The following is a 16,389-nucleotide window of genomic DNA, read 5'->3' on the forward strand; positions in this document are numbered from 1 at the left end:
TTCAATGTGCAGGTCAGTGAGACACTTCTTTTTTGTGTTATTCAGAACATCATTTATCACCTGCTTATGAAATGTTTCCAAACAGGTGGAAACATTTCATAAACAGGTGATAAATGATGATGATGATAAGTAACATTGTGACTCCTCAATCAAACAGGCCCTTTATAGCTGAGAAAACTAACCCATGTGACAACTTGAGGATATTTTTTATTATCACACACTGTGGATACAGTTTTGCATATTTACAGGAATCATATTTCACTTTTTTGTGCCCAAACTATTGATCATGACACTGTATTCAATAGCTCAAAACATTACCTGTAACTGCGCCCTCTTTGCTTTAGGAGGGGATGTTCGCATCCATGATTGACACACTAATCGTACACTGGTTACATTATTTGCAAAGATATTCACAGAGGGATGTAAAAAGCGCTCAGCTATATAACGAGAGCACACTAATGCATGGTTAATTACCATGCGCAATTACGCACGCGGTCACGGATGTAGACAAGAGACACATAACTCCTACTGCATATTTGACAAGTAGTGCCACGGTGATCATACGTGTGTATTTTTTTTATACACACATTCGTATGCGTAAAGCCCAGTACCAGCAGACATTAGCCACATTACGCAAGCCTTTAAAGAGAATAAGCGCAGATGAAAGTTACGTTTTCACAAGCAGAATGGAGTGAATAGTGTTTATATCATGCTGCTTGTCGTCTTTGTGCTTTCTGAAAGGTCTCCTCTCTCACGCCATCCCTTTTTCGCCGTGCGCACTCGGTGCGTCATGGGTAGTTTGTCAACACATTAAATCGATCCCAAAGCTCGAAAAACATCATCCTCTGTTTATCAGGCTTCTCAGTTTGTTCCTGAACTCCCTCCTCATGAGACAGTAAATAATCGGGTTCAGGCAGCTGTTGGTGTGCGCCAAACAGACGGTCAGTGGGAACACATATGTGTGGACTATGTAATAAGCTTTGTCCCAGTGTGCAGCGTTCAGTTTGACCAGTACACTCCACAAAGTGATGGCGTGGTTCGGCATCCAGCACAGAAAGAAAGACAACACGACGATGGTGATAGATTTTGTAACTTGGGATCTCCGTTTGGGGTTGCTTGTTTTCATACTCCGAGTGCGGATGAAGCGCAGCAGCATGATGTAGCTGATGGACACGATGGACATTGGCAAAACAAAACCTACAAGTATTTTCTGTATGTGATAAACTGCTAACCAGTACTGTCCACCGGGAAACCTCAGCAGGCAGAGTTTTTCTCCGGTTACGTTGCTGACAGTTGAGAAAATCGACGTGGGTGCAGTCGCCAGAGTCGCAAGTGTCCAAATGATTGCGCAGGTCCATTTGGCAGAGCATGACTTCTGCGCGTCGTTGTTCTTCAGAGCCGAGGCCAGCGACCAGTAGCGGGTCACACTCATAGCCGTGAGAAAAAACACGCTGGCGTACATGTTCATCACGGTGACCGAGAGGACGATTTTGCACATGGCGTCTCCAAACGGCCAGCTGAAGTCCAGCGCGGTGTCCACTGCCCAGAAGGGCAGAGTGAGCACGAACTGCAGGTCCGTCACCGCCAAGTTGAACACGAAGAAGTTCACTGTGGACTTCTTCCTCTCCTGTTTGACCCTGATGAAGAAGAGGACCAGCAGGTTGCCCATCAGACCCGCAGCGCACACAACAGAGTAAACAAGGCAGATGAGGACCCTCAGAGCCGGGCTCCCGTCAGCTGTCACGTCGATGTCCTCCAGCTTGTTGAAGAAGTCCACCTCTATCAGTGAACTGTTCAAACAAACGCTCTCGTTTTGTTCATTCATGGTGTCAGAAGCTCACAATTTAAGATAATCTAGTCAGCGAGAAGTCTATATTTAAGAAAACATTTGTGCCCAAAAGGAGATGGATCATGGAGTGCCACATGAGCACGCGATGCCTCTGTCTGTATCCATCCCCACCCTCCTGTCCTGTCATTTCTCCGCCTCTTCGCTATAAGACGCACAATCATCTACCACTGCTCTGAGCTCTGACAGCGTGACAGGAGCGGCGGGGCGGAGATGTTTATGGGCGAACATAAGGTGTGATATGTCCATCAGTCACATGCGTAACGGAGGCCAAGCAGAGCGAGAGGCATCCCTATCACTTACAATTAAAAAAATAAACAAACACGCAATTAATAATTTAAAATGCTCGTGTTATGTATAGCTCACGTCAAAGCCAGGAAGGCACAGACTGGAGCTGTCAAAGCGTGCGCAACTGGTTTAGAAACATGTGCAGGATGGGCTGGTAACATCACAGAAGGAGAAGTTGATGAAAACGACTATCTGCTGCCACCCAGTGTTCAGTTCCAGTGTAACAGGCTGTTAAAAATAAGACAGCAACATCTTCCTTAAGAGAGGATAATCTTTGACTACTAGACTTACTGCCCCCCGGTGTATGCCTTCACGCACCAGTCAGAGACAGTTTACAATCATGCCTGTGAAAACACGGTTGCTTTAAACACATTTTCCCCCAGCAGCACAGAAGACCTTTACTATCAGCACAGTTAGTGTCACCAATTAAGTGTCAGACCAAATGTCCCCTCCTCTGTTGCATGATGGAAAGAAAAAGTGTTTGCACAGAACACTATGTTACTATGAAGTTGACCTTTATCATCAATTCAGTATTTCATCCTATCAGACATTTGTGTGAAATTTTGTCATAATTAGTGTATATATTATTGGGTTATGGGGCATGTTTTGAGTCTTGATGCATGTGCCAAATTTGAGGAAATTCCCTCAGGGCCTTCTTGAGATATTACGTTCACAAGAACGAGATGGACACAAAGTCCCAGTGACCTCTGACCACCACATTCTCACGAGCTTATCTTTTAGTTCAAGTGGACATTCATGCCAAATTTGAAGAAATTCCCTTCAGTTGCTCTTGAGATACTGCATCGGCGAGAATGAAACAGATACAACGATACACTGACCTTGACTTTTGACCAACAAATTCTAATCAATTCATCCTTGATTCTAAGTGGACGCTTGTGCCAAATTTGAAGAAATTCCCCCATACAGTCATTGAGACATCATTACACAGATGCAAAGTCACAATGACCTTGGATCACCAATGTCTTATTATTTCACCGTTGAGTCCAAGTGGACATTTGTGCAAAATCTGAAGAATTCCCTCAAGATATTGAGATATTGCACTCATGATCATGAGACTAAAGAGGCAACAGTGACCTTGATTTTTGAATATGGCCACCAAAATCTAATCAGTTCATTGTCGAGTCCAAGTGGACGTTTGTGCCATATTTGAAGAAATTCCATCGAGGCGTTCTTGAGATATCCTGACAAACTGAAAACAACAACATGCCTCTACAACAGATGTCACTGGCGAAAAGACATAAAAAAGGGAAAACACACAAAGTAACAGAATGCATTTTATTACATCTAAACTTTTCTACATAAACAGGTAACATTCAATAAGTAAACAATTTCTTCCAATGCAGGTAATAAATATTTTTTTTCACTTGGTATATTTGTACAAACTGACAAGGGTCTACTGTACACCGTCTTCTCCTTGCCCTCCTCGAAAAGCCTTTTTATGATTTTTCTCGGATTGGAGCCGTGAAACAGAACCTGTGAATGTTTTAAGGCAGTGAGTGCAGATGTCGACTCAAGTCTGACTTTGAGATTATTTCTGCTGTGTAAGACTTTTTATTGGCCACAGTCCTTTTTTTGTAATAATAGTACAGCTTTCATTATCTAAAAAATATATAAATTAATTTATTCTCTCGCTCTGAATTGACACACAAAAAGCATACAAACGGACATCAAACACCCACGTTTGGATCTGAACGTTCAGGTTTCCATACAGACATAATATACACATTGTTGACTTTTCCCTTTTTTATCTAAGGTGACACATCATGGCACAGTTTGCCTGTGGAGATTTTGAAAACACCTTTTAGAGCAACTGCAAATAATAGTGGCCTTACTCCATTCACTTTATTCTGTGCACACACTGGTTTTGGCTCAGTGTGCTCACACCAGCAAACACATGAGCTCCATACACTGCACACGTGGACATACCTGTGTGTGTGACTCAAGCTGGAGAGGGATCGAGCTGGCAACAGCCCTGTGCTTATCCATCCCTGCATGCAATCTGACATTTTCGAACAATAAAACCTCCCCCTGCTCGAGAGCTTCTGCCTTAAAAAACAACTGTGAACCACAGGATGGAGCTGCGGACACTTAACGTCATGAAACGGCTCTGTAATCCCATAGAGACCCCAGTATGTCGAGCACTTGACCAGGAACACATTCAACACGGTCCGCTCTCACTTCATGTGCGTAATCTGCTCCACCGTCTCATAACAAGCGTGAGGAAAGAAGTTTAAATAAATTAAATCATGATCAAATGCATTCGTTAAACTGTGACCACCTTATCAAGCGTCCAAATACTGGTGATTAATATTTAAACTAACATAATGGAAACTAAAGGATCGACATCTTCATCAGTGTAACATGTCGGGGCAACACTTAATAATAAAGGTGCAAACACACACGCTCCACTAAATGCATAACTAATGATGATCGCGTCACTGTGAGTTTATGTGATTCATTAACACTTACAGTTAATGAACTCAGCATTAACGTGTGTATTAATTCAAATGTCCAAATTTGACAAAAGCAATTATATTCAGAGGCATGGAGGGTTGTACCAATAACAGCACTTTAAATTCTGATAAAATTCATTATTAAAAAATAATACGCCATACCTCTTTTAAAAAAGAAAAAAAAGTCCCAGGTGCACAAAATAGGATAATAATTTTCTCTTTTAAAAAATGAACAACCTGTACACAGTGCTGGTACAGAAGGGTCACTGAACACACACCTCCAGTCACGTGGTGAGCTTGTTGCTGGAAACAAAGCTGTAACATCCACAGGTTGAGGACCAGTTAATTTCCAGCTGTTTCATCTGTATAACCATCAATTTAAAATCTAATTTCAGATATGTTTTTAATGGCTTTGGTACTCTTTATAAAATTGAATGTATAATCAACTTAGATTAAATCATTTTAAACTCTTGGTTTCGAAAAATTATCAATAGTCTTAACAACCTCAGTGGCATCACTGCTCTGTGAAAACCATGCATCTAAAAAACGTTTGCTTTTCATGAGCTACAAAAAAACTTGTTTTCTGCTTTGTGATGACATATTTTCAGCACAGACTTCATATAAAGATGGATGACATGACAGCTCCTGACAAGTGAAGCCAAAACATCTGGTTCGCCCCCTAGTGGCTGGCTGCAGTACAGGTTATAAAGTAAGGGGCCCTTTATGCAGCACTGGTCCCTGCATGTAACTTTTCAGTTTGGCCTTTCGTTCACATGACAACTGCGTTTTAGGGGCCTGAAAATGCAAACTTTTGAAATCAGGTTCCAGAGTGTAATCTTTGGAAAACGCAACCCCTTCTGTCGCCGTGTGAACTGGCAACGTGCAGACGTCATGGCTGCACGTCACGCAGGCACCTAGTGTTCTTCTATTGGAGGGTTACACCACCAACTACTGGCCTGGTGTGAATACTACAGAGTTTTCGTTTTTTTTGCGGATCTGTGTACACGAGGACTGATCTCACAATGTTATCATATAAACGTAGATTAAAAAAAAACAAAACGACTTTTCCATTTTAAGTAGAGATATACTCATCTAAACGTGGCCTAAAAACTTAAAGTACTTGTCAAATAAATTTTTCCAAAAGTAGTTTCTATCATTTCAGTTAATTGTTATCGCCCGTTTGTTCTAGTGTTTCTTTTCTGATTAATTTGGTTTAAATAAGTTATTTGAAATCTGATGACATGATTGACAGCTGTGTGTACCATCAGTGTGCTTTCGCTCAATGGTGCAGCTCGGGACTGGCTGGATCAATGTAAGTGCGGAAACTCAATATGGCAGAGATCGCGACAGCTCAGACTGCAGCTCCAACTTAAGTCACCAGCACAAGATGGCAGTTGCCGTATCCTGAATATTTTGGCTTCATTTTTGTACAGTGGGAGGAAGCGGAGATGCTTCTTCCATCTTTATATACAGTCTTCTGGCTGACAACCTGACTGTGACCTGCCAACAAAACCAGAGATGATGTCTGCAAGAACAAGTCAAGTGTTTGCATCTAACAAACAATTTGATAAAGAAAACAGCATTAAATTTTATAACACATAATAGTGCTCTTTTTCTTTTCATATTTCTATAAGAGGCAATCCTGGCCCTTTTTCTATGTGACTGGATTCCAGCTATTTTGGTGGCTTATAAATGAACGCATGCACTAACTGTGACTTAATCATTAACTTATGATCCATTAAGCATTAACTAATCACATACACTCACAGTGACTTGGTGAGCAACAGCAATCCATAATACATCCTAAATGAATTCATACATTAAATCATCACTGAGTCATGCGCATATTAATTAAGCTTGTGTTTTGCGTCCTTATTATAAAGTGTTATTCATGTCAGCTCCCAAGAAAATACACAAAGGCGTTTCCATGGTGAATTAACTAAATGGTACCTTTTTGAGAAATGGTGCTGATGGCAAGGAATAACCATGAAACGCATATTAAATAAAATGATATCACAACGGCTCCCGAGTGACGGTGAGTCACACGCTCACCCGTGGAAAATCAAAACAGCTTGTAAAAAATATAATATATAGAAATAAGAATACAAAATAAATAAAATACTGCACAACACAGGAAATACACGAGACTTGTTCTGGGTCAGTTTGAGTGCCGGGGGGGGGGGGGTTGGTTCCCATGAGAAGAGAGAGGAAGTTAAAGATGGCGAGAGAGAGCAAGGGAGGGAAGGAAGGAGGGGTGGGGGTTAATTTGTCTCCCAGTTAGTTGCTGAAGGACGTGATGTCAGGTGATGGGGTTGCTGTCAGAAGTGATTAGCTCATGGTGTGTGGGGGGGTAATTAGGCTTTGAAGTGAGCTGCCTGTCTCGGACGTCAGGAAGTGGGACATCAAGGAGGAAGTGATAAGAAAGAAAGTTTCAAGGACACGCAAGCAACTGGGCAGCCGATCTACTGTATGTCGCTGGAAATGTGACCGTGACAACCTCTGCTAACAACTTTCTCCACTCTTAAAATACATTCATGAGCAAACTCTGCGTTTTCAGCTGAATCAAGGTGCTTTGACACTTCCACATCAGACACCGATGAGCTTCTGCTGCTTTTAAATCACAGACAGGTCAGGTATTTTTAAACCAGCTGGAACCGTGCCCAGTCTACGCTGGCATGCTGAGATCTCCCGCTTTCTACGAGCAGTTTCCCAAACATTACTCCCCTGATAGCGCCTACGCCATCACAAGTCAAGTCTTCACAAAAAGCTCGGACCGAGGTGGGACAGAGGTTGTGGGCGACCATTAAAGACATTCTTTCGAGTTTTAAAAACTCAAACATCCCAAACACGCTGTGAAGCATGCACACAAACAGGCACTAGTTTAAACTTCACAAGCCATGGACGCCCGACGCTGCTACAACAGCTTAACAACAGTCCGGCAAAAAAGACGATGAAACTGAGAAGACAAGAGACAAAAGAACACAGTTTTAACCACCAGCTGAAACCGAAGATGTGGACAGTGGACTGAAAACACTGTGGCACACAACTGCACTCGGATTATTGTGATCATTATCATAGGTACCATATCTTATTTTTGGCATTGTGCAAAGAAATTTTAAAAAAAAGAAACTCTTTCAGCTCCAAGTATAAATAGTCTAAAAGTCTCCATTTCTAAATGCTGTATGCCGGCAGAGTCTTTGTGAAGAACTGGAAATCAAGGAGTAAAAATAAAAAAACAGAAATGGCTAATTTCCACGTACACACTCCCCACTGCATTAACCTGAAGGTCAAGGGAATGCATATATATATAAATATATATATAATATAATGTGTATATATATGTATATATATATATATATATATATATATATATATATATATATATATATATATATATATATATATATATATATATATATATATCACAACATTAAAATAAATTGACAGATGAAGAGAATTACATTGATCATGTGGTTACAAGCCAATGTTCTGCAGGGACACTTTGGGTACTGGCTTTCCTATAGATGCCACTTGATGCGCACCACCCACCAAAACACCACTGCAGAAAAAGTACACCCCTCTCATGGCAACCGCATCCCTCGATGGCAGTGGCCCTCTGATCAGCTCTGAATTAATTGACAGATCAATTATCAACCCCTGGAGTCACAAACTGCTGCAGAGGAAAAAGATCTGGAGAGCTCTGCCTGTGCTGCGTTCAGTGACCTGCAAAAACATCAGAATTTAGAGAGAGGACACAGAACGATACAAAGAAACATACATGCATTTAGAAGGAGAAAAACAAACAAACAACAAAGGTCCCCCTCCCTCGAGTTCATTGTCTCGTTCTGGGCACGGTGCGCTGTCCTGCTGGGGGGGCCACTGCCAGTGGGGAGTGCTGTTTCCATGAGGGGGTGCGCTGGGTCTGTTACAGTATTTGGGTGGGTGGAACGTGTCAAGTGGCATCCACTTGCAAGCCAGGACCAAATGTTTACCAGCAGAACATTGCATTGCAAAGAGATGATTAATGTTATTCACTTCATCTATCGGTGGTTTTAATAATGTGGCTGATCGGTGTGGTGTGTTTGTGTGTGTATATATATATATATATATATATATATATATATATATATATATATATATATTTTAAATATTATACATAATTTAAAAGCATAATAAAATCATTAGTACATGAATAACCTGTAAATTCAGTGTTCTTGTCCTGGACAGAGAAATAATACACTATGAGTTTAAAAATGAGCTTGAGCAAAAGAGAGAAAGGGAATATGTTGGAGAAATGCCAATGAAAAAAAAAAACAGGATAAAAGCGAAGAAAAAGATAAGCACATGGCAACAAGCATATGCATCAGCTTTTGTGAGAAAAAAACAAAACAAAAAACTTCAGTCCTCCACTTAAAAACAGCGATTGAAGCAACTCACTAGACTGAAAATGTCCCCGATTTTACATACAAAAGTAAAAGAGGAAAATATATTTTGTTCTCTGTACACGGTGCCACTCCTCATTTTTGTAAAAAAAGAGCCTTCCTCCTTTGTGTTTTTGCTCAGGTAGCGTCTCTGCTTCTTTGTGCCGGGTTGGTACCAGTATCGCAGTTACGAGGGTTCACATGCTGGACAGGTTTCTGATCTGTGGTCAGTGTACGAACATGAACTCCACAGCTGACCCCTCAAAGTGATGACTCGGTACTGTTTCCAGGTCAGTCTAGTGAAGCGAACCCTCACTCGTAATATTAGTGCTCTTCTTGAGGCAGTCTTGTCGTTACGACTCCACAAACGTTCTGGTGACTCGGGGCCAGTCTAGTTTCTGGATCAGAACTTAACCCTGCAGTCAAAAAGTTTGTTACCGGATTGTAGCTGGACCCAAAGTGTGACTCTCCTCGAGTCAGTCCAGCGATATAACGTCAGGTATCCCGCCGTAAATAGCTGCCACTGCTGCTTCGGCGCTGCTCCGGCTGGCCACCACCCCAGGGTGCGTGTGTGAGGAGTGTGAGCCCGAGTGTGAGGACGAGTGTGTGGAGTGAGTGTCGCGGAGGCTGCTGGACGACACCAGGCTGCTGCTGCTGCCCGAGTTGCTCGCCCCGTTGGTCGGCGCGGTCAGCGAAAGGGCCGAGGAGGCTCCTGATTGGTCGAGGAACAGCTGGGAGGAGGAGGAGGAAGAGGAGGTGCTGTAGGGCAGAAAGCGGTTGAGGAGCAGCTCGTGGTCGTCTGAAGCTGAAGCGGCGGCCGCTGCTGCCATCACCATGTTGTAATGCTGAACCGCAGGAGAGACACAAGACAGGAAGTGTGAGTTGCTAAAGTTAGCGGGGGCCGTTTTGATCGGGGCGGGAATCTCCAGGCACCTTATGACTCCATCACGAGTCAGAGTTGATTCGATGATAAAACGATTATCGATGCATCTCTGCATCAAAATTTAGTGAAATTTTAATTTCTATTAGGGCTTTCAAATGACTAATATTTTAGTCAGTTTCTTTTTTTAAAGACTATTTTTTGGGGCTTTTTATGCCTTTAATTGACAGGAAAGACTAAGATTGAAAGGGGGCGAGAGAGAGGGGGCAGCATGCAGCAAAGGGCCTAGGTTGTAATTGAAACTGCGCCCGCTGCGGCGAGGACACAGCCTCTGTAGATGGGGCGCCCACCCTATCCACTGAACCACTGGGCACCGCGATCACTGAGTTTTAATAGTGAATTATGGTCAAAGTGAAAACAGCTATTCATATCATCATCTTTCGGATACACCTTTACTTTTAAATTCTGTGTCACCATCAAACGGAGACAGGCAGATAGTGGCGAGCAGCCAAGAGGATGACGATGACGAGGATAACATATTTACTCAGGAATAAATCAGCGGTGTGGAAATATTTTGGATTTCAGAGAAAATATGGGTCAACAGACAAAGCACATGCCAAACGTCAACAATGGCGTTACGAGATACAACACAACGTACCTGCTGGATCTCACTCCACTAACTTCACGCTGCCAAAACATTAGCAGCTCTTTTTTTTAACGTTAGGCTAAAAACCAGAAATACTGCCGTGCAGTTGTATGCCTTCACGCACCAGTCAAGTTGAAATTTGAGGAAACTTCCTCAAGGGCTTCTTCAGACAATGTGTTCATGACAATAAGACAGACACAAGGTCACAGTGACCTTGACCTTTGAACACCAAATTCTAATCAGTTCATTGTTGAATCAAGGTGAATGCTTGTGCGAAATTTGAAGAAATTCCCTAAAGGTGCTCTTAAGGTACTGCATTCACAAAAATGAGACAGATAAGGTCACAGTGACCTTGACCTTTGACCTATGACCACTAAATTCTAATCAGTTGATCCTTGAGTCCATGTGAACGTTTGTGCTAAATTTGAAGAAATTTCTGTCTTATTCTTGACGTATCCATACAGGAGAATGAGACGGACAGAAGGATAACCTTAAAACATATTGCCTCAGGTTGATGCTGTTACATAAACCAACTGTGAGTTAGAAGAAACATAAATGATACATGTAGTTTGTTGAGCTACGAACAGAGAAAAAGTCCACTCGCGAGATGCATCTAAGAACTATTTTCATTCACAGTCTGCAGACTCACAAGAGAATCTGATTCAGGAAATCTGGATGGAAATATTTCAACACCAAAACCATGTGAACAGCTAGAGCAGCCCCTCAAGGTTATTTAAAATGTTAATTTCAAATAACAGAACTCAAACAGAGCACAATGAAAGATGAGGATGTCAGAAGTGAAGAGAAGTCTGTAATTATGCTCAACTGCCTCGGAGAATTCAACCCACCAGTAACTGCAGGGTGACGACCATCATTTGTCAAATGTCTCGGTCTCATGTCGCCCGTAGAGACGGACACAGACAGTCACACAGATGAGCTGTGTACCAGCAGGTTGTGTGACATTTAATGTACAATTCCACTAAATATCACATGTCAAATAGTTTTTTTTGAAATTCTTAAGTGTTTGACTCTGCATGAGAGATCTTTAGTCACTGTTCTGTCTTACCGCACAGAGGTTTGTTATCAAGGAACACGTGCAGGAAGAATTTATGTTTACACTTAGAGTCCTTAGAGTCCTTTTGCAGTTTGCCACCCAGGAAAAAAGTGTTTTTAGTTTTCTTTTTTTTAAGATATTTTTTAGGCTTTTTGGCCTTTATTTGATAGTACAGAGAGTGTGTGTGAAGGGGGGAGAGAGAGGGGACGACATGCAGCAAATGGCCGAGGCCGGAGTCGAACCCTGCGGCGAGGACACAGCCCAGCATATGGGGCACCCGCTCTACCAACCAAGCCACCGGGCGCCCCATTTGGTTTTCTTTTTAATTAAATTATTATGTTTGATTGAACCGTGGTGACAGGTGTGCTGTTGTACGTACCTGATGATTGTCGCCTTGAAGAAAAGAGAAGAAGTTCAGCTCTGAAAATCAATAATAGACAGAGTCAGTGGTGAATATCAAGCATACACACACACACACACACACACACACACACACACACACACACACATATATATATTAGCATTTCCAGTAGAATTTGAAATTTGAGTTTGGAGAGTTGGTGTGGCTGCACAATGACACAGTAAAATATGTAAATATGGAACATTTGGAAGAATATTCATTTTATTTTTTAAATACAGTTAGGTTTAAAAACATATGTCATTACCTGACAGGTCGTTGGGGGTGTGGTAGTAGGGTCTGTAGTCCTGGATGAGTGGGGGGACAGGAGGGATGTAGCTGGTGTCCACAGCTGGCATGCTGGGAGTACGGCTCACAGGAGAGGCCTGATGGTGCAGGTTCAACACTCTGAAAACACATACAGAGAGAAAGGTAAAAAAATGAAGAGGTGAAGAGACAATTAATTTATAATTAAGCTTTTGTTCATGTTTATTTTGGAAGTCGCAGGACATGCTGTCTCCTTCTCTGTCCTTAAAATATAAACATTTGGACACTAACAGTCACAGGATTCATTAAAGTCAAATGAGTGATGCAGAGTTTTCTACACAAATACACATAATGAATTTTTATTCAAACTGCAGTTGTTAAGAGTTTCAGGAAACCTGGATTTAAATCTTAAGTGGAGTTGCAAAGTGGCAGGAAATGTTTCTCTCTGTTCTGTTTTTCTTTCAACAGTATCCTCAGTGTCGTTAAACATAGAAACAATGTCATGATCATGTGTGTTTACGTCAGTACTACAGTTGTTTGATATCCATGAGCCTCAGCTGACGTTACCATTATTGAGAGATTCTGGTCTGAGGTGCAAATCCAGACAGTACAAAATTCAAAACACTTTGCTGTTACAGTATTTAACAAAATATTGCTGAATTTAACGAAAGCTGACCCCAATATTAAAAGTGAACTAACTTGAAATGATCAAATCAGTTTCCTAAAAAGCAAAATCTTTAGCTTCCACACTCTGTTAGACATAATTTTATGTCTAATAGAGTGTGTTAGTATATAATTGTATGTTTATTTTTGTATTTCCAGATGAAATGCACCTTGGGTTAACTTCTCCCAATTTGTTTGGTTATGTACACAAGCTTGCACCTCTCGCTTAAAGATCCAGTGAATAGTGGCATCTAACAGCAATGTTTACAGAGCTGACACTTCTCCTGCGTGCAAAGCATATATATATATATATATATATATATATATATATATATATATATATATATATATATATATATATATATAGTATATATATACACACACACACACACACACACACACACACACACACATATATATATATATATAGTCTGTAAGTCTGTAGGCTGAAGGTTACCAATCCTTCCTGTGTTCGCCATAACTTTCGTGTTACATTGTTTTTCTGTATGTTAGTTAAAGCATTCTCTATAACACTGTAAAATTTTAATATTTTAGGTCGCGACTTAAAGTAAGCCCAATAGATTATCTGCTTCTCCCTACGCTGTATATTATTTGTTATCTTTGTTATTGGCTGAACTAACCATCTGATCATAATTCTTATGTGAAGAAAATGAACAGATTTAGTGATTTTTATTTTCTGGAAAGTCAGCCATTTCGAAATTTATAAATACACATTAACTTAAAAAAATAAGGAAGTTAAGACGCAGAGTTTTCTCAGTCAGCACTCTCAGCCTTCCACTGTGGGTACTTTTGATGTGAAATAGTAAAAAAAAAAAACCTGTGTGTTCATGTGCAAAACTCATAAATCATTTAATGTTTAGATACATAACTAATCATGTCAGCAGCTAAAACAAGCCTCATTTCCACATATAATTTAAAGTTTCGTGTGTGTATGTCTGACCCTTTGTTGATGATGGGCGGCGAGGTCGGGGACATAGAGGGGCACGCTCTTTTGGGTGGAGGGGGCAGTGGTGGCGGCGGAGGCGGCGAGTCCTGCCCTTCATCGTCTGAGGAGCTGTCCAATGTCAAGTCGATCACCTCTACTTTCTTGCTGTTGCTGCTTTCGCTGCCGCCGTGGCTGGACGACGAGGAGCTCCGCTGATCTGAGCCTGCAGACGTCCGACATGAACCTACAGAGCAAAAGAGACACGTTACTCTGTGTGTGATGTTTTCTCTGAGGCTGCAACAAAGCCTTGCTGTAAACTGAATTATGCTAAAGTGCACGCACACTTCCTCTGCTCTCATATCAGATATAGTGTGTTTGTTACTATGGAGACAGGCAGTTTACTCAGTGGCATTGTGATTGATGTCTTACCAAATTAAAAGTGACAATGCATAAACAAAGAGGGGAGGGGACGTAAATGCACGCTCTCTCTCTTCTCACCACGTCTCTGTAATCCTGATTTAATTACTTCCAGGCGTCTCTCACCGCCTTTATATAGACGCAGCCTCCCTGTTTCTTACCCCACCCTGTTTGTCCCCCCTTCATGTCAAGTCTCACCATCCAGCCCGTTGTTATAGGAAGCAGAGGAGACCTCCTGCACTTCCTTCTTCGACCTCATGGGGGCCCAGCTGCCATCCTCCTTGAACTGGATCTCATCACAGTCCATGCAGCTGTTGAGGATCTCCACGAAAAGCCTGAGAACAAACATACACAGACCCATCCAGGAAAATGTACACAAACGCACACTGAAATTTAGCTTTTTTTAAACAAAAGCTGAATGTTGAGGAAAAGATCTTCCACTTCTTAAGACTCTAAATGGGCTAACATCAACACTGTGCATCAGTGAGTTAAAGGAAAACTCCAATGAAACTTGCTTGTATTTCAATGATATACTCTCCAGCTGCAGGCTGTAAAGGTGGCTGAGTGCAGTGGAGGATAACATACCTGAAAGCCATACTTGAGGAAAAGTACAGATTTCTTACTAGAAAATGGCTTCGGTCAAAATTTAAGTCGCCTACTAGAATATTACTCAAGTAAAAGTCTGATATTTACTCTACTTGAGTATCAAAAGTAATTTTATCATATCAAATCTATGTAAGTATTGAAAGTAAAAGTACAAGCAAATGCTGGAAATAAAATAGCAAGCGGTCAGAATTTTGAGAATTGTAAAGTTTATATCATTGTTATCATCATCTGCACATCCTTAAAAATGTAGCGTTCATTACACTTGAAGAAAAATGTAGTCTTTTTTAAAATACAACATTCAAATTTAAAGAGCAAAATCCAGTTTTTCCTTCCCTTCCATTTCTTATTTGTCCATCTGTCCCTTTTGTCACTACTTTGTTGTAACTAAGATGCTGAGAGTATTTGTACTGGAGTAAAAGTACACATTTTATTTGGGATATGTAGTGGAGGAAAAGTGAAAGTTGACAGAAATATAAAAAACTGAGTACAGATACTTGCAAAAAATACTTAACTACTATAACAAAAATAATAATACTTTGTTACATTACACCACTGCATCAGTGGTGGGAAAGTGTGTTTGAAAAGCTTTTGAACATGTGTTTTAATCGACCAACAGTTTCTGAATCCAAGCTGACAAGAGTTTCTGTCCTCCCCAAAGGAGCAAGTTACAAACTTTTCAGAGCCACATTTAAGCCTTCAGGGTGCTCATGAGACACAATCCTTCAAAAGGCGACACAAGATGAGAGTTAAACAAGTTGTCAAAGTGTTTCTGTGCAGCTCTAGATTTTGAGCTGAATGTATATAAATCACATCGTATCAGTGCAGTATTTCCTTTCCAAAAAGACAACATTAGGACTGTGTAGTTTCTAGTCATGAGTAAATGTAGTGGTAAAAGTAGCCGTCATTAAAAGCAAAAGATTTTAAAGGTTCTACAGGTGACATTCAGAGCTTTAATATAGCTACAAACCACTATTTGCTATGTAAAGATATTGTGAGACTGAAGTCACAGCACCTCTGTTGAAATTCAAGCGTCTCTGTGGTTTTATATGTCAGTCTGGCTGCACATGCATGTTAGTGTATGTGTGCTCCCCACTGGCTAGCTCATCACTTCTGCTTAGCACTGTGCTCATATAGCAGTTACAGCTGATACAATAGAGAGGTTGTTGAAAACTATGAGATGCAGCTGAAAGCTCCAGAAAAAAAAGATCATAATCAGACCTTAAGTTGAAATGTATTTTTTTCTATGCTGTTTTTTTCAAAGTAAATTCTAAACTTTTATGCACAACAAGTAAATTCAGAATCAGATTTATCTCAGGTTTTTTACATACAAGGAATTTTCCTTGGTGTTTTGTTGCAAAAAATCATAGCAAGAGAAAGGAAAAAGAAAAACAAGTACCACTAGAGTCAAGAGTCATATATACAAAATCAAAAAATGCACAATATAAAATATGCATGTAAAATACGTCTGTTGTTTATGTTTTTTA

At 40.8% G+C, this 16,389-nt stretch overlaps 2 protein-coding genes across 3 annotated transcripts in view; both read right to left on the reverse strand.

Annotated features, from left to right (window-relative positions):
* Positions 1-189: 189 nt before the first annotated feature.
* rxfp3.3a1 (relaxin family peptide receptor 3.3a1) lies at positions 190-2,404 on the reverse strand. The gene has a single exon (XM_042491820.2). The coding sequence runs from the start codon at positions 1,823-1,825 to the stop codon at positions 839-841; it is 987 nt and encodes a 328-aa protein (XP_042347754.2). The 5' UTR covers positions 1,826-2,404; the 3' UTR covers positions 190-838.
* Positions 2,405-3,416: 1,012 nt separating this feature from the next.
* The window catches only part of LOC121946893 (E3 SUMO-protein ligase PIAS1-like), a 74,443-nt gene continuing 61,470 nt past the window's right edge, over positions 3,417-16,389 (reverse strand). For both annotated transcript variants that reach the window (XM_088075304.1, XM_042491721.2), the window contains exons 9-13: positions 14,498-14,634; positions 13,898-14,126; positions 12,275-12,414; positions 11,989-12,029; positions 3,417-9,874 (exon numbers count right to left, since the gene is read on the reverse strand). In XM_088075304.1, coding sequence (XP_087931430.1) covers positions 9,506-9,874; positions 11,989-12,029; positions 12,275-12,414; positions 13,898-14,126; positions 14,498-14,634 — 916 coding nt within the window. In that variant the 3' untranslated portion in view covers positions 3,417-9,505. The remainder of the gene's footprint in view (positions 9,875-11,988; positions 12,030-12,274; positions 12,415-13,897; positions 14,127-14,497; positions 14,635-16,389) is intronic.

Source organism: Plectropomus leopardus, chromosome 1, assembly GCF_026936395.1.
Source record: "Plectropomus leopardus strain MGB_pleo_1.0 chromosome 1, ASM2693639v1, whole genome shotgun sequence".
NCBI lineage: Eukaryota > Metazoa > Chordata > Actinopteri > Perciformes > Serranidae > Plectropomus > Plectropomus leopardus.